This window comes from Littorina saxatilis, linkage group LG16 (genome assembly GCF_037325665.1).
Source record: "Littorina saxatilis isolate snail1 linkage group LG16, US_GU_Lsax_2.0, whole genome shotgun sequence".
Lineage (NCBI taxonomy): Eukaryota > Metazoa > Mollusca > Gastropoda > Littorinimorpha > Littorinidae > Littorina > Littorina saxatilis.
Window position 1 is genome coordinate 32097218 of NC_090260.1, and position 22749 is coordinate 32119966.

Here is a 22749-nt window from a genome sequence, read left to right on the forward strand (position 1 = left end):
TTAGTGCTTTTGTGAACAAGAAACAATTGACAAGTGGCTCTATCCCATCTCCCCCCTTTCCCCGTCGTGATATAACCTTCGTGGTTGAAAACGACTTGAACACCAAATTAAGTAAAGTAAAGTAAACCTTTGTACTTGGAGAGGGTACAAAATCTCTTTCATAGAGCTACACGGTAAATTAGTGGTTATGAAAGCTACGTCAGTGTTTTCTCCTCCTTAAATACTAGCTGTGTCACAGTCAAATAATAATTGCACGTTTTGCTCTGGAAAATATTCACTGGTGATAAACACATCCGTCATCGTGTTTATTTGTACTAAGTTAAACTGTATGCGTTCCACTATGATAAGCCTATGCTTACAGAGTACCAGTCCAAATGCAGCTGTGACAGTGGGGTTACAGTGAAAATATAGACAAAGAGAGAGAGAGAGAGAGAGAGACAGACAGACAGACAGACAGACAGACAGACAGACAGACAGACAGACAGAGAGTGAGAGTCAGTCTCTAACATTAAAGTTCAGTTTAAACCAAACACATTTCAAAATCCACGTCTTCACTGACTAACCGATCATTATTATTTGTGTTACAGAGGACGTGGAAAGATTTCTCACCGCCAACCTCCGTCAGAGACGACACAACCACCATGGCGGAGAGCGGCAACGCTAACAGCAAATCCCTCGCTCGATACGCAAACGTGGGAGGTGGCGGTGACGACGGTGGGGGAGGGGGAGGGGGAGGGGAGGATAGCGCTATCGGCTCTAGCAGCATCACCAGCAGCGGAATCAATCTGGACCACAAAGCGCAGGTCACCGATGGACCCGTCATCCGCATGGGAATGGGGGCTGTGACCTCTCGTCGAGACCCTCGCAACTACCCCGATTCTCTACCTATGAAAGGTCAAGGTCAGGGGGTCATGGCCACGTGGAAGGACGTGTCGCCGCCCAAAGAGAAGCGCAACCTGCTGGACTTGTCGCAGAAAGAATGTATTTCAGCGGATGGAGGGGAAGAAGGGTCATGCGAAGAGAAGAACCGCAATGCCATCCGGACAAACCCTTACCATGAAAGCGTGGGGTCGTTCAGAGGCACGGACGCCAACTTCCAAAGCGTGAAAAGGTTCAAAACAGACTCTGCCGCGGAGATCATACGGAGATTCTCCGTGACGTCCTCGGGACAGGACAACTCTCAAATAGCTGTGGAGGAAATCGTAGTGGAGGAAACCGTCTCCGGGCTCACAACATGGAGAGACGTTTCTCCGACCAAGCCCCACGACGGCCGCAAGAAACGGCCGGAGAGCGGATACTTCTCCAACGACGTTCAAAGCGAAGGGTGCCAGGAGTCGAGGGAGGAGATCGACAGCTCACTCTCCGACAGCGACTCCGGGCGGAGAGACCGGTCAAACTCTTCCGCAACTGCAGGCGGAGGGGAGGAGGGCTTCCACAGTAGCGACTACTTCTACGAGGATGAGTTCAGCGTACAGTTCGACACCAACCTCCGAGAAGTTGTCGTCATCAGCGGGGAACCCGGGGCGCCGGACGAGCAGGTGGCCTTGCCGCAGTCTTTGAATGGGAGCTACACCAAGCTCCGCGACTCTCTCCAACCCGGCGACCTCTACCTGGGCCCGTACGAGTCGGAGCTCTCCGGAAGCCGCGAGTCCATGGAGATCTCCTCGAGCGAACGAGAAATGATGTGCTCCAGCGACATGCTGAATTTCAGCAAGGACCCCCTCTTCACCCCCTCCCCTCCCCCCGGGGATCATGTCATGCGGCGGGAACAGCAGCAGCAGCTGCAGACGGTGTCGCTGGATAGTCTGGGTCACCAGGGTCAAGGTCACGGATGTGCGGAGATGGGCGGATCCGTGGACCCGAACTTTGCTGTCCACTGTAGCATTCGCAAGGATGCGTACTTCCTGTCGTTCAACGGCTCGCAGCAGAAGAGCACCTCCGAGAGCGACATTTCTTACGTGTCACAGGTGAGAGTGTGTGTGTCAGGGGATGCATGCTTGTGTGTGTTACACCCATGGAGGAGTCTTTGTGAGCTGAGTAAAAGCATAAAGATTTAGTGGAATTGAATCAGTTGAATAGATTGGTTTAAACAGTATTTATTAAGATACATTTTTTTTACAAAGCCATGGGGTGTATGATTAATAAAGGAGCAGAACAAGATAACCTGTGCTTTTAGAGACAAACAAATAAAGTGGCAGACGATATTGTAAATTCATAAAATTTAAACCAATCAAAACAATAGCAAAAAAGTTGAATAGATTCTTTCAAAGTGACATCTTTGTGAATGTGAAAGAAATGTTACTTCGTGTTACACTACATTGGGGTATACACGTTAAAGATCCCACGATTGACAAAAGGGTCTTTCCTGGCAAAATTGTATAGGCGTAGATAAAAATGTCCACCAAAATACCCGTGTGACTTGGAATAATAGGCCGTGAAAGGTGGATGCAGCGCCTATAGGCTGTTGATCTACTGCCAGGCCGATGTGAGTGCGTGATATATTGTGTAAAAAATTCCATCTCACACGGCATACGCGCTTTGAACTTCGGATAAGGCGCTATATAAATACCCGTTATCATTATATTATTATTATAATACATGTATGTCTAGTGGCTTTGGACCGGCACGGTTGGCCTAGTGGTAAGGCGTCCGCCCCGTGATCGGGAGGTGGTGGGTTCGAACTCCGGCCGGGTCATACCTAAGACTTCAAAAATTGGCAATCTAGTGGCTGCTCCGCCTGGCGTCTGGCATTATGGGGTTAGTGCTAGGACTGGTTGGTCCAGTGTCAGAATAATGGGACTGGGTGAGACATGAAGCCTGTGCTGCGACTTCTGTCTTGTGTGTGGCGCACGTTAAATGTCAAAGCAGCACCGCCCTGATGTATCACCGTTCGTGGTGGACTGGGCGTTCAGCAAACAAACAAACAAACAAACAAACAAACTAGTGGCTTTATTTTCACATTATTTTTGTAATGTTAATGCTAGCAACTCATTTGTGCTTCCCACTCCGTGTAGCGGTCACACAATGGGTCATAATACACAGTGTACACTGAAAAGTGGCACTCATGCAGATACTCTCTAACAGGCATTTTATGTTCCTGCATTCTTATTGTGACAGGGGAGGCTACCGCTCCTTTCACAGCAGACTCTGCACCCGAGTTGTTGGCCTTTAAGTCAACACCGGTGGATTGTGGAATGTCTGTTTGTGATGGGGTCTGGTGGTTTCCGATTGTCTGTATGTTCATGGCAACCTTCGGGTTTGCGTAACAGTTTTTATAGGGCTAAGAAATTAGCCCTAACATTTTCAATCCTGTTTGATTGCACTTCGCCTCCCGAGGTGATCGTAGTGTTGCGGCACTCGGTTACATTATGACACTTGTGCCAGATAGCATAAATGTGGATGTGGGAATACATTTGAGAAAATGCTTCACTTGAACACCATTTGCTACTCTGAAAATTCCAAAAAGGTCTAAATTGCTACATTTGAGGGCTTCGCAAGGGTTGGCAGGTTTGTCTATTGTGCATTGTGATAACACTGCCTATACAATGGGTTACCCAGGTGTCATCCAATGACGGACACCAGAGTGGGGGCAACCAATCAGACAGCTCCCAGGGACAGGATGCGGAAGACGAGGGATCCAAGTCCAACAGTTACGATGCCGGGGATGATGGGAAATCTCCCACACAGCCCGACGGTTCTTCGTCATCGACACCCGCGGCTTTCTACCGCCCGGTCCGAAACATGCTGCTGTCTCGATACCCAGGTAAGGAATGGAGTCTTTAGAGTTTAAGGATACATTTGTGGGTTTTCCAGGCTTACTTATATGTGTGGAAATAGCTTCCTTGAGTGTTTTTGTGTGTGTGTGTTTTTTCATGTGTGTGTTGTTTGTTTGTTTTTTTCTGTCTTTTTTTTTTGGGGGGGGGGGGGGTTGATTTAGAGCAGTATTATCAAGACTTATTTCAGTCATGGCTATGTAAGGATAGCTGTGACAGACGGAGTAATACAGAGAGACATACAGAGAGAGTGAAAACGGACACATACCACACACACACAGACACACACACACACACACACACACACACACACACACACAGACACACACACACATGGTCGCATGCAGGCAGTCATGCAAAAACGCATGCATGCATGCATGCACACACACAACACACATAACACACACACACACACACACACACACAACACACACACACACACACACACACACACAACACACACACACACACACACAACTTGACATTAATACAAACAGCCATTCGTCGCTTCAAAGTGGCAAAACAGCCAGCGTACATGTACTTTTGAGATGATGCTCGCATACACAAAAGCAAAGAACTTGGAAACATGTCTGCATATATTATATCTACTCTACAGGGAGGATATGTCTGGAGGCACTTCAGGACTACCTCCTCAGTCGGTCGTCCAGTTCAAAGAGTGCAGGCTCTTCTCGCCACTCTTGTTCTGGTCACTGCAAGTTGTCCCCCCTGTGTGGCACTCTCCTGTCCAGTGGAGACCTTTTCATGTCCGGCGGTCACCGCAGGGGGATGCGTCGCAGCAGTAACCTTACCACATGGAAACAGGTTCGTAACAATTTGCTCTCACTGCACATCTGATTTTTGTTCTTTGCTAGAGTGGACTTGAACAAAATTGGAGGAAAAAAGACTCGCCAGTATCCGGACTTCTTGAGAAAACAGCTTGACACGAATTTCCCCAACTTTGTTTGTAAAATGTCTTTCTTGTAAAACTTGGCAGGGTACATAACTGAAATGTATAGGTTTGTTGTTTGCGCCCGTCCCTGTGTGTGTGTGTGTGTGGATACAACATTTTTCTTTTGTATTTTTTTTCTGATCCGAGTAAAACTGTGAAACAGAATTTAACACAAATGAATCTCATACATGGTCCAGATATTGATCATGTCACTGTTATCGTTTACGCAGGTGAAGAACCTTAAACAGCTGGGAAAACAGCAGAACATCCACGACCTCTCCAACAGTATGCCGGACCTCACCGCAGAGGACGTCAAGGTCGTCAGACGGGAGAAGAAAACGGTGCAGGAGCGCACCGTTGAGTCGATCGCCGAGAGTTTCCACGGCAAGCGACACTCGGCCTACATCCTGGAGCTTTACCAGCGCCTCATGTCGAGCTCCAACCCCCCTGACCCGCAAACCCTCAGTCGCATCGACCACATTCTCTTCCACGAGCCCCTCCCCAAAGAGGAATACACTGCCAAGAAAGACTGTGGCGCGTGCCCCTCCTGCGGAATCACCGGAGCCAACAAGAAACATGATTTCCATCTGGACTTGAGGCGAGACGTGCCGTGCGGGCGTTCATTGTGTTCGGCCACCACGAGCATGTCGCCTCAAGCGCTAACGCTGTGGCACGGACAGAAGAACTTTGGATCGCAGTTTCCTCCCAACACCACAGACTGCGGGGTGCAGGCGTCCATGGGAGAACCGAGCCCACCACTGAATAGTCGCTCCATGCAGACTTCGCCGGGCTCGCCCGGAGCCGATATTCTCCACGCGCTTCACGAGATGCAGATGAGGGAACCGCGTAGCAGCCACAAGCGCTGTGAGAAACCCTCCTCCATGACGCGTGCCAAGTCGGCCACGGAGTGCTGCATCGACACCCACGCCGATCGCCTCAAGGCTCAGATGAGACGGACCGTCAGCCTGTCCCCATCGCGCATCGGGATGAACTCGTTCTACACCCACAAGTCTCTCCCCGATCTCAGCTTCCTGGGCGGACCCACCAAACGCATGGCCAAGTCGCGAGAATCCTCCTCCCCCTCTTCTGTCTCCCTGTTTGACCCTGTCCAGATTCCCATCATTCTCACCCCTGTGCTCGAGGATGGGTCAAGGTCGAGGTCATCGTCTCACTCCCAGTCCCGATCGTCGACGTCAAGCGGCTGTGTCTGCGGGAAGGAGAACCAAGCCAGTACAACTCGGCGTCGAAGACGTAATTCTTCAGGGTGTTCCGGGACCTCCACCTCCAGTGGGAGCGGTCACAGCCTCAGCTGCTCTTCGGGAATCGAACCGGGCTACGTGGAGCCAAGATCTTTGGGCTGCCTGGCCCCAGAGCTGGAGCATCTGTTGTTTTACCCGCCGCACCTTGAGAGTGCGTACCATCAGTTAGGGCTGTCAGAGACGCGAAGCCGAGTCAGTGAGAAAAGTGCGGAAGGGGAAGGTGGAGAGGCTGAAGGGGGTGAGACCTCCCCCACCCAGCGTTGCCCGAATACCAAGATCGATCGTTACGCCAACGAAGCTCACCCGTGCTCGGGCCAGGCTGCTCGTGCCAAAACCACCCAGCGTTGCAGCAACGCAGGGTCGTCAAATCTCACCCCCGATCGCTTGGACGCGCTGAAGGAGGAGAAAACTCCCTCCCCGGAACCCTCCTACTGTCACTACCCTGCCCGAGACTATACCGACCACCGCTGTTTCGCTTGTCAGGACGCCTCGGAGGGGGAGAGCAGTCAGGAGCTCGACGAGGAGAAGTTCATGATGTACCAGCGCTGGCTTCAGGACCGAAAACCGCCCCTCAAATCCTGCCTGAAGCGTTGCGAGAGAGACCACCGCGCCCGGTCCCTATCCACTCTCTCCTGCAGGGAAAAGATGGAGCCTACTCCGGAGAAGCCGCCCAGAAAGCAGAACCGTCATTCCATCGCCTGCGACGGAATGATGCCGGTCTTGGTGGATGAGGAGGGGTTCAAGTACACGCAGGTCACCACGCCTTGCCCGCAGCAATACGCACAGCAGCTGCAGTGCTGCAACCACACCGCTGCAGCCCCTGTCACCCAGGAATACGCCGGAGAGAAAGTAGTCCTGCGGAGAAAGAAGCCGGCTCCGACGATCTCCGAGGGGCTGGAGGGAGGCGGGTCGATCGATGACAGCATGCGCGCCAAGCGTGTCAGCTTTGCGTCGGAGGTGTCGTTCCACTCGCCCAACTACACGCCCCAGTGCTCGCCACGACGACAGCAGGGGGAAGGGGAGCTCACTGCCGTGCAGATGGAGGACGACATCTTGACGCTGCACGTCGTGCGAAGAAGTGAGTTGATTTTAGTGTGGGTGTCTGTGTGTCTGTGTTTTGAATGAGCTTGAGTGTTCTGATCTGAACAGTGCTTGGTAGAGAAGTTTGGGAGAATTTTGTACAGTGGAACCCCCCTTTTAAGACCGCCCAATTTAAGACTTCCTCCCTTTTTAGACCCTGCATTTTCAGGTTTTATGTTCATAACCTCTGTAAATTTATCTCTCTCTTTAAGACTCCCTTCTACGTCAGACCTGTTTTTCTCAGATTTTAAGAGGTCTTCTTCTTTTTCTTCTTCTGCGTTCGTGGGCTGAAACTCCCACGTACACTCGAGTTTTTTGCACGAGTGGAATTTTACGTGTATGACCGTTTTTTACCCCGCCATTTAGGCAGCCATACGCCGTTTTCGGAGAAAGCATGCTGGGTATTTCGTGTTTCTATAAGTAACCCATCGAACTCTGACATGGATTACAGGATCTTTTTCGTGCGCACTTGGTCTTGTGCTTGCGTGTACACACGGGGGTGTTCGGACACCGAGGAGAGTCTGCACACAAAGTTGACTCTGAGAAATAAATCTCTCGCCGAACGTGGGGACGAACTCACGCTGACACCGGCCAACTGGATACAAATCCAGCGCGCTACCGACTGAGCTACATCCCCGCCTGACAGAGGTCTTAAAGGGGGGGTTCCACTGTAACTGAAGCTGAGTTACTGCAGCGAGAAGAGTAATTAAGTCTTGTGATAGGCTCTTGAGACAGTGCGTTAAGGGATTTAAGGATTTTTAGTTGTGTTTGTGTGGATTGATATGCTGTTATGTCTGTTCATGTTGATCTATCATGGGGGTGCACATGGAATCATGCATTTGTGTGCATTTCTTTGGGTGCCTGCATGCATTTGTTTTTACATGGATAGATTGATTAGGCCAAGAACAAAAAATAGTCGGTTTACGGTATCCCGACCGACCCTATTTTTTCGCGCGACCCTAGACTTTTTTTGGGCATTTGGGGGAGGAAAAAAAAGAAGAAAAAAAAGGTCTTTGTTTTTTTGGCAAAAAATATGGGTTTTTTTTTGGGGGGGGGGGGGGGGGGAAGGGGGTAAAAAATAAAAAAAAATCCCGACCTACCGACCCTATTTTTTTTGCCTATGTTACAGTCCGATTTTTTTTTGTTTTTTGTGCCTTACTTTCTTCTCTTTTTGCAGAAGTCAAGTATCTCACAGTCTGGCATTATACATTTTCACAACTTTGTTTGCAGACATACAATTAAGCAACAAAATAAACAGTCAAACAAATAAATTAAACAACACTTGAATAAAAGGAATGATTTAAACCAAACGAGGACACAACAGGAAACCTGTTTTGATGTGCTCTTCATCCATTTCATTTTCAGTAGCGATGAACTGCCTTCTTCAAGATGGTATGATGAAAGTACCAAATGATTTCATATTAATTTTCTCCTGTTCACTGATTTTTGTACTTTGTCCTTGCTCTCAGATCGCGGGCTGCCCCACTGTATTGACCCAGACAAGGATGTGAACACTGCCCTGGAGAGCCGGGCTCCCACAGACATCAAGGCTCCCGTCACCACCACCGCAGAGCCCTCTGGAACCCCTGCTCTGTCACCATGGGAACAGAAAGCTTGTAAGTGATTTAAGGTTATACACATTTTTGTTTGAGGGAACCATTATATTCATTAGGCACAAAAAAAAGGTGTGGTTAAGGTAACATAGCCAAAAAAAATAGGGTAGGAAGGTAGGCAATCACTTTTTTTTCTAATGTGTACAAATTAAACCTACTTGACAGGGAAATAAGTGTGCGACTCGAGCGCTGTCGCTTTCATTGCGTTTTTTTTGGTTTTTTGTTGTTGTTGTTGTTGTTGACAAATGTAATAAAAAGTTATAGGGTCGGCCCCTGAAAATAGGGTAGGTCGGGTTACCGTAACCACACCTATTTTTTTTTTAGGCCTTAGGCAAATAAAAAAAATGTAACGTATCCAATTCCCAGACTGACCTTATTTCTGTTCCCCCATTACTCAGAATTGATTTTATATCTTCAAAAGTAAATGATTTAAAAATGACAAAACTCAATTTTGCAAACTTTTCAAGGGAAGTTACTCTTTACCGACATCCTGGGAACACAGCTCGCACGATTTCTGACTCAATCTCAGCAAAAATGTTTGGTTATTTCCAATGTTGATCAATGTCTTGAGTTACTGATGGCTTAGTGTCTGGCTTTTTACTTTCAGTCAAGTTTTGACTAAATGTTTTAACATAGAGGGGGAATCGAGATGAGGGTCGTGGTGTATGTGTGTGTGTGTGTGTGTGTGTGTAGAGCGATTCAGAGAAAACTACTGGACCGATCTTTATGAAATTTGAGATGAGAGTTCCTTAACATAGAGGGGGAATCGAGATGAGGGTCGTGGTGTATGTGTGTGTGTGTGTGTGTGTGTGTGTGTAGAGCGATTCAGAGTAAACTACTGGACCGATCTTTATGAAATTTGAGATGAGAGTTCCTGGGTATGATATCTCCAGACGTTTTTTTTTCATTTTTTCGATAAATGTCTTTGATGACGTCATACCCGGCATTTTGTAAAAGTTGAGGCAGCACTGTCACACCCTCATTTTTCAATCAAATTGATTGAAATTTTGGCCAAGCAATCTTCGACGAAGGCCGGACTTTGGTATTGCATTTCAGCTTGGAGGCTTAAAAATTAATTAATGACTTTGGTCATTAAAAATCTGAAAATTGTAATTAAAATTTGTTTTTTATAAAACGATCCAAAATTACGTTTATCTTATTCTTCATTATTTTCTGATTCCAAAAACATATAAATATGTTATATTCGGATTAAAAACAAGCTCTGAGAATTAAAAATATAAAAATTACGATTAAAATATAATTTCCGAAATCGATTTTAAAACAATTTCATCTTATTCCTTGTCGGTTCCTGATTCCAAAAACATATAGATATGATATGTTTGGATTAAAAACACGTTCAGAAAGTTAAAAAGAATAGAGATATAGAAAAGCGTGCAATCCTCCTCAGCGCTACCGCTACCGCGCTTTTCTGGATTGTCAATTTTACTGCCTTTGCCACGAAAATGCAGTGCGTTCAGTTTCATTCTGTGAGTTTGACTGAGCTTGACTAAATGTTATATTTTCGCCTTACGCGACTTGTTTGTTTGTCTTTTTGTCTGTGGGATTTTGCCATTTAGGTTCCCTGTTCTGTTACTTTAACTTGTTAATTTATTATCATTTTTGTGTTGTTTCAGGTGTTGTTCGGGGCGTAATACAGGCTGCCGAGGCGTTGCTTCAGCATTTCTCTGGGGCCAGGGACCCCTTTGACAAGGTTAGGATAATGTGGTTGTTTTAATTTGTGGGTGTGGGTGGGTGTGTGGGTTTGGGTGGGTGTGTGTGTGGGGGGTGTGTGGGTGTGTGAGTGTGTGTATGTGTGTGTGTGTGTATGTGCGGGTGTGTATGTCTGGGTGTGTGTGTGGGTGGGTGTGTGTGTGTGGGTGGGTGTGTGTGTATGTGTGTGTGTGGGTGGGTGGGTGGGTGGGTGGGTGTGAGTGTGTGTGTGTGTGTGAGTGTGTGATTGTGTGTGTGTGTGGGTGGGTGGGTGGGTGTGTGTGTGTGTGTGTGTGTGTGTGTGTGTGTCAATTCAATTCTCTCTCTATTTCCTCCCTCTGTCCCCCTCCCTTCCCTTTTCATGATCCCTCTCTCTCTCTTTCTCTCTTGTCACGATTGTCCGTTTATTGTCTCTATCTTTATGTCTTAGTTTGGCAGGGACAGATTGTAAGACTAAAATCGCCATCCTTGAGTAATAAAGTTCGTTAGTTTGTTCGTTCTCTCTCTCTATTACACATTCATAAATTTATCTGAACAATCAAAACATGTTTCCGACGGGCGCAGTGGCGTGGTGGTAAGACGTCGGCCTCCTAATCGGGAGGTCGTGAGTTCGAACCCCGGTCGCTGCCGCCTGGTGGGTTAAGAGTGGAGATTTTTCCGATCTCCCAGGTCAACTTATATGCCGATCTGCTAGTGACTTAACCCCCTTCATGTGTACACGCAAGCACGGAAAAGATCCTGTAATCCATGTCAGAGTTCGGTGGGTTATAGAAACACGAAAATAGCCAGCATGCCTCCCCCGAAATCGGCTCTTTCTCTGTCCTCTCTCCCATACAACTGTCACTCCTTTACCTTTGATATCTAGCCCCTTAAGGGCCTAAATTATATTTAAGTACTTATGACCAATGTCCTTTAATTAAGTTAAAGGATTAATATGATCGTTACTGGCAATACAAAACAAGTATTAATTTGTTCAGTTTTTCTGCTGTGTAAAATTCATGAAACACTCCCAGAATGCGCCAGATTGCAGAGATTTTAATATAGACTTTTTTTTGGGGGGAGCATGCCCCCAGACACCTAGTTTTTAGAGATTTGTCTTTAAATCAGTTCTCGTTTCCAAACTTGTCTGACACAGATGCGCTTGGGGAGCACTCACGAGACGGCCGAAGTGGGAGCGCTTGTGGTGACCAACCTGTGCCCGGCCATCGAACGGGTGGTGCGCGACGGCATGAAGCCATGCATGACCGGCCTCCACATCTTCGGCAAGATTCAGCTCAGTCCCTGGAGAGTGACCGAGAGCTCCGCTGAACTCGGTGAGTGTTCAGTCCAGTGGTTGGCCCGGGTGGCTCAGGTGGTAGAGCACTGGATTTGTGATCCTGTGGGACTCGTGGGTTCATTCATTTTTTTTCCATTCCGTTCATAGTTATTCATTCATTCATTCATTCATTCATCCATCTATCCATCCATCCATCCTATCAATCAATCAATCATCCATCCATCCAACCATCCATTCATTCATTCAATCATTCATTTATCCATCCATCCATCCATCCATTCATTCATTTATTCATTCATCCATTCATTCATTTATTTATTTGTTTGCCCTGATATGGCCCTTCGTGGTCGGCTGGGCGTTAAGCAAACAAAAAAAAACAAAAAAAATCATTTGTTTATTTGTTCATTTGTTTATTTATTTATTTAGATAGTTGTGCCGTAGTGATAAGAGGGTTGTGATTTGTGTTGTTGCAGGGCCATACACCCGTGCTATTCACGATCTGGTCAAACAGCTGAAGCTGAGACCAAACCTTGTGTCACACAGACAGAAGTTTTACGCCTTCCTTGCTGGGCTTCTGAAGTAAGTTCTGCCAGTGTGTGTGTGTTTGTGTGTGTATGTGTGTAGGGGAAGGGGGGGTGTGTGAATGTGAGAGAGAGAGAGAGAGAGAGAGAGAGGGGGGGGGGAGGGGGGGGGGCGAGAGGAGGGGAAGAGAAAAAGATAAATTGAGAGAGACTCAATTTGATAGAACCAGTGTATGATCACATTTCTCTGTCCGTTATGAAAATCAACAACAAATAACAGTAACTACTGCATTGTATTTTACAGCCTGCGACTACTGGATTTCTGGATGGGCTACATCACCACCAAGGAGAACTTCACCGGCCGTTTCTACGACGACGACGCCATTCTGTGCGCGGCCCATTCGACCTTGGAGCGACAGTACCAAGACATGCTCCTAGCTCTTCAGCCACTGGCGGTTCTGCCGTTTCAGGTCGACTACGACATCGTCGCCACTCACTCATTGGCCGACAGCTCCTACATGGGAGAGTCCGACATCGAACACAGCTCCCCGAAGAAGCAAGAGTTATCCTCTTCCCCAAAAATCGTCATCGCTCGCACGAAAAACCGCGCCGGGACGTCGCCGAACCGCGCGTCTTGGGCTGGCCCGACCAATAATCGCCAGGACACCTCATTGGACATCAGTGCTACGTGGGATTGGATCAAGAACACGACCTTGCCGAAAGCCAGGTCGCTGATGACGGATATGGGGCTGATGTCGTCGACGACGAGCGTCACGACAAGTGTCACATCCACTGCCGTTGCTAGTGTCACTGCTGCACCGGCTGTCACAAAATCGACGGCAGCTAACGCTGCCCTGTCTGTCAAGACGTCTCGGCTGAGCCAGGATCTTGCCAGTGTTGGGATCGTGACGTCGCGACAGAACATCTCAATCTCTGGGTCCACGTCTTCCCCCAATCTCAAAGATTGCTTCTCGCAGAAGGATGAGGAAATGGAAGAAGCAAGACCGTCCTCCTACCCTGGAGAGAGACCCCAACGCCAGCAAGCCTTGCCTGCCGTTATTGTAGATCACGGAACCCAAAGAATCAAAACAACGGAAGTCAGCGCCGCGAGACAGAGGGCTGAAGAGATCCTGCGCAGAAAAGGAGATATCTCGCCCCAGAGGAGACTAACCAGAGCTACTGCCGTCAGGTCAGAATCAGCAGAAAACAAAGATGACGTTGCTGTTGGCATGAAATTTGAGGAGAAGAAGCAAGATCCACTGAGACGAGAAGACGGGAAAGATCAGGGTGAAAACGTTTCAAGCTCACCACAGAGGATCGTCGCCGAGTCACCTCAGAAGAAGCTCGTGGAGAGCTCACCAATCCAGATCCAGAACTCTCCCACGCGGAAAACTGACTCACCGAACCGCCAGACAGGCTCGCCCAGCTGCCAGAACGGCTCTCCAAGCCGCCAGTCTGGTTCTCCCAACCGCGGACCTCTCATCAACCCTGGTTCGCCCAAGTACACAGTAGCAGGCTCCAGGGACAAGGAAGGGGCAGAGGTCATCAACCGACGTGCGTCAAAGGTGGCCCTGGATGATTTCCCTGAAGACGATGACAGCACCATCACCATCACTACCTCTAAAGCTGCGACAACCTTGTCGTCTTCCTTTACGACCGTTTCCAACGCTGCTCAGAAACTGCTGCCGAAGAAGGAAGACAAGGTGTACAGGGAAGGGAAGACGGATTACTCCTTCGACATGACAGCGCAGTCCCCGAAAGGTTCGAACCCGCCAACGCCAACCACGCCCACTGCGTCATCGTCAACTGCTACCAGCCCCACAACAGGCCAAGCCGCTGCACCTCAGAACGCAAACGCTGGGCGGACGTCGAAGCTAAGCGGGCTGAAGAGGCTCTCCCCGAGAGGTAGCTTCAACATCATCTCCTTCTTCGACCGCCTGCTGCTGCCTTCGGAGAAAGCCACCACTGCCGGTGGAGGGACCCCAACCGCAGCTGCGGGGAAAACAACCGTTACGACTCTGAAGGAGAGTGAATGGGACAGCACGGAACAGGCTTCAAGCGTAGCCACGGTGACAAGCTCTTCAGCGTCGAGTTCTGTGGCGTCACCCACGCCCCCGGAGTCGTTGCACACCTCGTCCTCCACCTCCAACAACAGTTCTCCCCGAGCCAAGGTCCCAAAGTCCAGCTCCAAGACCTCGTTGGGACGGGGAAGTCGAATCCCTAAGCGCCAGTCAGGCAGCCCCGTGGCCAAGAAGCCTGAAACCAAGTACCAGCACAAGACCAGCGCCAAGACTGAGACGACCACGACCACACCGAAAAACATTCCCACCAGACGAACACGGCCGAAGCAGACCCCAGAACCAATCCCTGTGGTGCCTACTACGACAACGCAACAGCGCACAAATCGAAGCGAGACTCCGGAAGTGGACATCAACGCTAACTCGCCCGAGTTCCACCCCAGCCAGGAGGAAGTGTTCGTGGAGCACAACCCTATTGGCCACTGGGGTGGCGGAAGCAGCAGCGAAACCGGCCAATCGGACGGGTCTGGAGATTCGGTGAGCATGGAGGAGGATCAGTCTCGCCACGCTTCGCCGGCCAAGTGCGGAACGGGCGTGCCTGTGAGGGTCACGGCCGCCTTCAAGTGAGTACAGGTCAGGTGTAGTATTCCTCTTTGTGGATTCCTCCTCCTTTAGACCTGGCCTCTGTCTCTCCCCAACAGTTTTTACAGTTCTGATCCCATGTTTGTATCATCAGCTGTATGAAAATGTGGCCTGGTAGCTCTGTGGGTAGAGCACTGGACTTGTGATCCCAGGGTCACAGGTTCGACGGACACGGGTCAACTTTATGTGCAGACTCCGAGACGGTATCCATGTTCCACCCCCGTGTCACCACTGTGGCACGTAAAAGACCTAGGGTCACAGGTTCGATGGACACGGGTCAACTTTATGTGCAGACTCCGAGACGGTATCCATGTTCCACCCCCGTGTCACCACTGTGGCACGTAAAAGACCTAGGGTCACAGGTTCGATGGACACGGGTCAACTTTATGTGCAGACTCAGAGACGGTATCCATGTTCCACCCCCGTGTCACCACTGTGGCACGTAAAAGACCTCGGTCATCCTGCCATAAGTGCAGGTGGCTGAATACACCCAAACACGCATACATCTGGGTAGCGCGACTCTGTTGCTGCTAGCTTTCCCCTGGGAGGAAGCGACCCAAATTTCCCAGCGATGGGACAATAAAGTAATGAAAATGAAAATGAATTATAGATCCAGTGGTTGTAACATTTTCGTGATTTTTATTTTCTGGACAATTTTAGTTTTCTGACCTTTGTATGATTTTTAATTTTTAATTTTGCCCTTTCCTCTTTTCTGTGCAAGTAAAATTGTGACAGTTGGAGACTAATGCCAGACAGACCACTCCTTACTCCTTAACTGTAAAGACCTGTAGTCTTCAGTCATAGCAAGTTTCAAGTTTCAAGTTTTTTATTAGTCCATAACCCCTGGGGGTATTTTGAACAATAAATACAATCATGATATATGCTAATATAATAAATAAATAAAAATTAAAAAGATTATGAAAAACTGTTACAGATTCTATTAATAAAGTCCAAAATATTCTTTAGCAATTTCTTTTTGTTAGTAGCAAACAACTTTTTAAATTTAAGTGCATTAGGTTTTTTCCAATAGTAAGGTGGTAACAACTCAGTTCTTTCTTCTTTGAAAAAATCACAGACAAATAAATAATGGAATTCATCACCTATGTCTTGTGATACACATTTGGTGCAAGTTCTTTCTGACCTCGGGATGTTAAGGTAACGTTCTTTCTGTACAGGCAAATTGTTGTTTAATGTTCTGAACTTCATCATTGCAACACATTGCTGATATGGCAGGTGTGTGACATAGTCTTCACATGCAAAAATATCTTTAAACATTCGATAATTCCAAAACATATTTTTTGTTCCAATTTCTGTAAACCATTTATGGATATACTGGTCATACAAGCTTCTTTTTACTTTCTGTTTAAACCATGCGCTTGAATATTGAACATTTTCTTGAGAAGTCCAAAGCCCAGGGAGACCAATTTCATTTAAGGTTTTTTCAATAAAACATAAATAATCAGATTCAATCATCTTGTTGATATACAATTTATAAGTAAAGCAGTACACAATACTGGAAAATTTATTTTTATGAATAGGACTAATCAGTTTATACCAATAGCAAAGCATTCTACATTTCATATTAACATCTAGTGGATATCTTCCAAGTTCACCAAATATCATAGCATTTGGAGTTGATTTTTTTAGTTTGAAAACAATTTTATAAAAACGTAATTGAAGTTTAGTAGCAAGTTCGCAGGAACCAAAACCCCATACCTCACATCCATATAGTAAGATTGGAGCAATCATTTTATCGAACAGGTCAACTTGTATGTCCACAGGCAGTGACAATTGTCTACACGTACGCAAAAGAACAAACATTGCCCTTGAGGCACGATCATATAGATTCTTCTGTGCGACTGAAAATGTATTATTATAATTAATTTTAAGGCCCAAGTACATTACATCAAACACTACTTCGATTGAATTGCCATTATATGTAAACAATGGTTTATTTCTAATTTTACCTCTGGAAAAAACTATAACTTTCGTTTTGTTTACATTAATATTTAGACGCCATTTTAAACAGTATTCGTGCATTTTGTTTAGACATTCTTGCAGGTTTTTTTCAGACTCTGAGCAGATCACAGTATCATCCGCATACAGTAATAAAAACATTTGAAACAAAGCATTTACATCAGTATCTTCCATTCCTACCACAATAGCCTCCCTTGACATAGTTTGTAAACCATTACTGTTTTCCAACAGAAAAGGCTTTAGATCATTTAGAAATAGAGCAAAAAACAGCGGTGACAAGTTTTCCCCTTGTCTAACTCCACACAAACTGGGAAAATATCCAGAGCACTCACTATTAACTTTAACGCAAGACTTGGCATTTTCGTACATATTTCTTACAGTTTTTAAAAACTTCCCATTAACATCAGAACTAACTAATTTCTCCCATAAAAATGCACGGTGGACTTTATCAAACGCTTTTTCATAGTCTACAAAAGCACAAAACAGTCGCTTCTTTTTGTTGAGAAAAAAATTTAATATACAATGCAAAGTAAAAACATGGTCTAGTGTTGAAAAACCTGTGCGGAAACCTGTTTGTTCTTGACCTAATTTATTATTACTCTCCAAAAAGTTTGATAACCTAGCATTTAAAATTGCACTGAAAAGTTTTCCGAAGCAACTGAGTATAGTAATTCCTCTATAATTTGTGGGGTCAGCTTGGGAGCCTTTATTTTTGTACAATGGAATAATTTCGCCTACAGCCCATTGTGTTGGAACCTTTCCTGACTGCAAAACAACATTAAACAACAATACATAAATATCAATCATTCGATCATGTGACGCTTTTAAATACTCATTAATTATTTTATCTTGACCGCATGCCTTATTGTTTTTCAGCCTGTCTATACATTTGATAACTTCCTCCTTTGTAAAAGGCGCATTAAGAAATTCATTACTTGCTTCATTTAAAGGTTCATTACTATCATCCATTTCATTTTCATCACACTCTTGTAATTTATTGAAATGTTCGAAAAACTCCGAACAAGTTGGATAGTTAGTTTTGGAATTATTTTTTTTATTTTTATTTTTATTTAGAATATTCCAGTATGCTTTCGGGTCATTACTTCTTAACTTTCTCAAAGTTTTAACGAACTCATTATGATACAACTTGCATTCCTTTTTAATTGTCTTTTTGTATTCATTAAAAGCACTCTTTTTTTCATGTTCATTGAACGCATTTTTAAAGCGTCTTGCTTTATTTTTCGCATGTAAAAATATTTTTCTTTTCTCTTTGCATATTGCACTAAACCATGGTTGTTGGAGTTTGAATTTCTTTGAACGTGGTTTTTTCGTAACTTTTTGTTCTTTAATTACACCGATTTTCTCAGCAGAACAATTTAGAATATCACAAATCTTATTAGTAACACTATCAACGTCATCTGTTGTCGTACTCTCACTTGTAGCTAGCATATCTTGTAATTTAGTTTCAACAGTATAAATATCATCCTCATTCAGATTAACTACAAAAGCTAACTTGGTTATTATCCCATTTTGGTTTTGTGTACTTGTTGCCCTTTTCTCTACTTTTAGACAGCAAATCTTCATTTTTGGTTTTTTTCACATCGTCTGCTAGGCAATCATTAGCGCGTACTTCATTCTGTTTTAATAAATGCAAAACAACAGGACAGTGTACGTCAGAATAAATTTCACAAAATTCCATCACAGAAAAATATTTAACTTTCGAGAACAGATCTTTTGACAAGATGCAATAATCAACAACGCTCTTATCCTTACATGTGCATTTACCAACCCCTGTATCATCGCCAACTCTACCATTAGCAATAACTAAGCCAGTCATTTTACAAAAATCAATCAATTTAAAACCAAGGTTATTAGTATTATTATCCTGTGAGGCCCGCTCACCTATTAGAGTACCAACCTCATCAGAGTCAAACAAGTCATTATCAACAAAACCTTCTGAATGCTGATCATCTTCATACAACAGTTCACTCAGATGACCAGTGCGGGAATTTAAGTCTCCTAAGAGACAGACATAATCATTATCTACCCCAAACTGCATGTACACCTCTTCTAATTCAGCATAAACATCTTTATTATGGTAAGGTGATCCTTCTGGGGGAATATATAAAGCACAGAAAAGGGTGTCACGGCCAAGTATTTTCTTATCTAACTTAAAAAATAGCGCATTCTCACACATTTCTACATCCAAAAATCTATACCATATTTTCATCTCTTCTTTTATCTTATGTGACAGCTTTTTTCAAAAATAGTTATATTATTAGCAAACACTTCCCGTATTAAAACTAATACACCACCTGATTTTCTGCGAAATTTTCCTCTATTCTTATAAAATGCTATGTATCCTGGAATGTTAATCTCATCAACATCATCAAGTTTGCTCTCGCTAAAACAAATAATGTCATATTTAGCAATAAATTTTACAAATTCAGGAAATTTTAGCTTTGAACTTGAAGTGATTCCACAGACATTAAGCGCTAAGCATGAGATCTTTGGTTTGTATGTCAGTCTTTAGCATTCCTGTAGTTGCAGGTATATTTTGACAGTTGTTGGCTGCAGATGCCAAAGAGATCATTCCTTATACCCCTTATAACTGTGTAAATCTTAAGTCTTTAGTCACAGTAGAGGTGTAGTTTGTGTTTTAATCCATCCTAAGATTTCAGGGGTTGCAGTAAGGCCAAAAAAAAAAATAGGTGTGGTTACAGTAACATAGCCAAAAAAAATAGGGTAGGAAGGTAGGCAATCACTTTTTTTTTTTACTTTTTTTTTCTAATGTGTACAAATTAAACCTACTTGACAGGGAAATAAGTGTGCGACTCGAGCGCTTTCGCTTTCATTGCGTTTTCTGCACTCGTTTTTTGTGTGTGTTTTTTGACAAATGTAATAAAAAGTTATAGGGTCGGCCCCTAAAAATAGGGTAGGTCGGGTTACCGTAACCACACCTATTTTTTTTTTAGGCCTAACCTAAATTGTTTACAACCAGGATTTTTAATATGACGATCCTTGAATTATGCAATAAATTTAGTGAGGCTTGTGCATACGCCTTTCAGATTTATCCAGCGTGTCAGCTCAGTTAAAGGTACTGAACTTGTCAAATCCAGGTGCACGGAGCCCCTGGGGCTCACCTCAGGCAGCTATCCGTTAGAAGAACTACCAAGTTTCATTGACTTGCACCCAAAGAGTCAAGAACTGCGATTGTTTTACGAATTAATTTCGTACTCGGACCCGGCCGGTCTTGACCTATTTTTGGATCTAAATTTAGATCAGGTAGATCACCACATCATGCACAAAAAGACAGTCACTAAGCAAACTATGTCAGACGTCATCATGAGTTTGTGTAAAACAAAATGGAGGCCGGAATCACTCAGTTGAATCGAACTCCGACCAAACACCAGCGTAATAACTAGGTTAATTTATGCACTCGCATGAACAAGAAACTGGCGAGCTTCACAGATATCGTCGTTGGGTAGTTTTGGGTTTGTTTTACTACCATAGGAGGATTTTTGAACTGTAAATGCACTCAGCTGCAACAAAAACGCAAAACGAAGGCTGTGAGCTGCACTGTGCCTTTAATAATAATAGAGAGCATTTTGTGTTAACACCTCTCTGTTTGTTTTGTTTGTTTGCTGTGGTATATCTGTACAGATCTCTCTTTTTTGATGGTCATCCTGTTCAGGTGAAATGTTAGATAGTTTTTGCTGTATTTCCAAGATTTTGTTGTGCTGAATCCTTGGTATGTGGGTACTCATGCAAGTGTGTGTGTATGTTGTGTATGTGTGTGTGTGTGTGTGCATGCGTGCATGTGTGTGTGTGTGTGCATGCGTGTGTGTGTGTGTGTGTGTGTGTGTGCATGCGTGCATGTGTGTGTGTGTGTGCATGCGTGTGTGTGTGTGTGTGTGTGATCCACTGATCCTCTCTTCCATCCATAACCCCCCCCCCTCCCTCCTCTACCAAACCCAGCATTTTCTTTTCTGTAGAGTATTTGTTTGTGTGTGTGCAGTAAAAGATAAACTATTCTCCCATCCAGGAATCAATGTGTGCTGTAGAATAATGCACTGTTTTGTGTATGTGTGTGCGTGCGTGCGTGCATGCATGCATGCATGCATGCAAGTGTGTTTGTGTGTGTTGTTAGTTTATGCTTGCTTGTCCATGTTCACAACTATTAACACAATTTGATTTTATTCTCTACAGGTACGTCCAGACCTTGGTGTCCTGTGATCCCGACGAACCGGACCTCCTGACCTACGAACTTGGCGACCGTCTGGAAGTGGTGTCGCGCGTCAACAATGATTGGCTCGTCTGTAGTAAAGGTCGTCTGCAAGGGCTTGTGAGAGTGTCCGCGGTTCAACCAGTTTTGGGCCAGAATCGTTAAAGGAAACGACGTGACAGTGGAGTTTGCAATTTACATTGCAGTCACGGGGAACTTGCAGAACTCAACAGTTAGCTTTATGTCTTCTTCCTCCATTGAAAAGCCCAGTTTCAGCCTACGTCAAATTTAGAACGAACAAGTGCGTGCTAAGGCCAACAAAAAAAAATTGTCTGTTTCTGGTAACATGGCTAAACAAAATAGGGTCGGTAGGTCGGGATTTTTTATTTATTTTTTTTTTACCCCAAATGTAGACCAATAAAACTAACTTTAAAAATCGCGCAAAGAGACTGGATTCACTATACATAGAGACAAGACACTCAACACATTTACAAATCGTCAGCGGACTTTCGTTTTCACACGTTTTTGTTGTTCATTTTCTCACCCTGTCCTTTACCACCAAAAAAAAACAAACAATTTTTTGAGTTTGGAAAAAAAAAGTTCAGGGTCGGCGCCGAAATTTAGGGTCGGTCGGGTGACCAGAAACAGACAATTTTTTTTTTTTGCCTAATTAATTTCTTTTTTCTCACAGTCTCTGTGCTGCTTGAATCTCAAGAAGAACCTTGAAACTGGGAATGAACTGTGAAGAAATGTTAATAAAACGTTAGATATGTTAACGAGGCATTTCTTTTTTGACTGACTCAGTGTTAATTAATGCCAGTACGTTTGTCGTTACGTGTTGCTTATTATACTAACTGCCATAAAATCATGTGTCATCTCTGTGTTTCGTCATTCAAATTGACCGGGGCTGTGCAACATACCAAAGGAGACTACTGCTACAACTGCATATTTTTATTTTGTGACTTTGAAATGAATCATGCCTAGTAAGTTTTTTTAATTTGTGTGTGTGTGTGGGGGGGGGGGTGGTCAGGGGATGGGGGGCGGGGGGGATAAGAAATCAGGGGGGGGGGGGGGAGGATGGAGAATCAAAGACCTGATCCTCTGGCAGGGTTAAAAGTGGCCTGAATTTCACAATTCTGGCAGCAGCTTATACATGAGTGTTCGATCTGGCAGATGCCTGAAGAAAATATACTGCCAGAAGAAAGTTACAAGTACAAGTCTGAAGCAAGAAACAGTAAGAATTACCCCATGGTACTGGTGAAATTTGGAAAATTTTAAAGCATGGATTTCACACCTTGCTTGCCCCCATGCATAGGGTCAAGGGCGGAACCCCGGCTAAGATCTTCACAAATCTGAGAAAATTAGGTCCTAAAAAGGAGAAGAAGAAGACCACTTTCTAGGATTTTAGGTTGAATCTCAGATTTAATGATGTGCAATGTATGAATGGTAAACATAATGGACTTAATTATTTTGTACCTGCACTAGTGACATCTGTGTGTTTGTTTACCATCTTTGTTTTGAATCTCGTCTTTCAACTCATTACCATTGAAATGTTCTTGTCATTTAATTGGTGATACTGAGATCATTTAGTATACTCTCAACCACTAAAAAAAAGACACTGTAAAAAAAACTATGAAATATGATAAAAGTGTACTTTTGTAACACAAAGAAAATATGAAGTTATTAGACTATTGTTTCCTGAAGTC

The 22749-nt window shown here is 44.9% G+C and overlaps 1 protein-coding gene across 2 annotated transcripts; it reads left to right on the top strand.

Moving 5' to 3' along the window:
- The first annotated feature begins 591 nt into the window (after positions 1 to 591).
- LOC138950839 (uncharacterized) lies at positions 592 to 21280 on the top strand. 2 transcript variants are annotated; one of them, XM_070322557.1, is made up of 10 exons: positions 592 to 1967; positions 3559 to 3763; positions 4390 to 4595; positions 4953 to 7059; positions 8531 to 8677; positions 10309 to 10385; positions 11520 to 11697; positions 12134 to 12239; positions 12486 to 14822; positions 21028 to 21280. In XM_070322557.1, exons 1-10 carry the CDS (start codon positions 642 to 644, stop codon positions 21206 to 21208), a joined length of 6870 nt encoding a protein of 2289 aa, XP_070178658.1. In that variant the 5' UTR covers positions 592 to 641; the 3' UTR covers positions 21209 to 21280. The 2 variants fall into 2 exon arrangements, with proteins under 2 accessions (XP_070178658.1, XP_070178659.1); XM_070322558.1 differs by having other exon boundaries at positions 12486 to 14832; positions 21028 to 21161.
- The last annotated feature ends 1469 nt before the right edge of the window (positions 21281 to 22749 follow it).

Bases quoted from the DNA above. Each gene is read 5' to 3' on its own strand.
- LOC138950839 (XM_070322557.1), top strand. From the start codon at position 642: ATGGCGGAGAGCGGCAACGCTAACAGCAAATCCCTCGCTCGATACGCA. The intron at 7,060-8,530 runs GTGAGTTGATTT...CCTTGCTCTCAG, and splicing joins GCTGCACGTCGTGCGAAGAA to ATCGCGGGCTGCCCCACTGT. The intron at 14,823-21,027 runs GTGAGTACAGGT...TATTCTCTACAG, and splicing joins AGGGTCACGGCCGCCTTCAA to GTACGTCCAGACCTTGGTGT.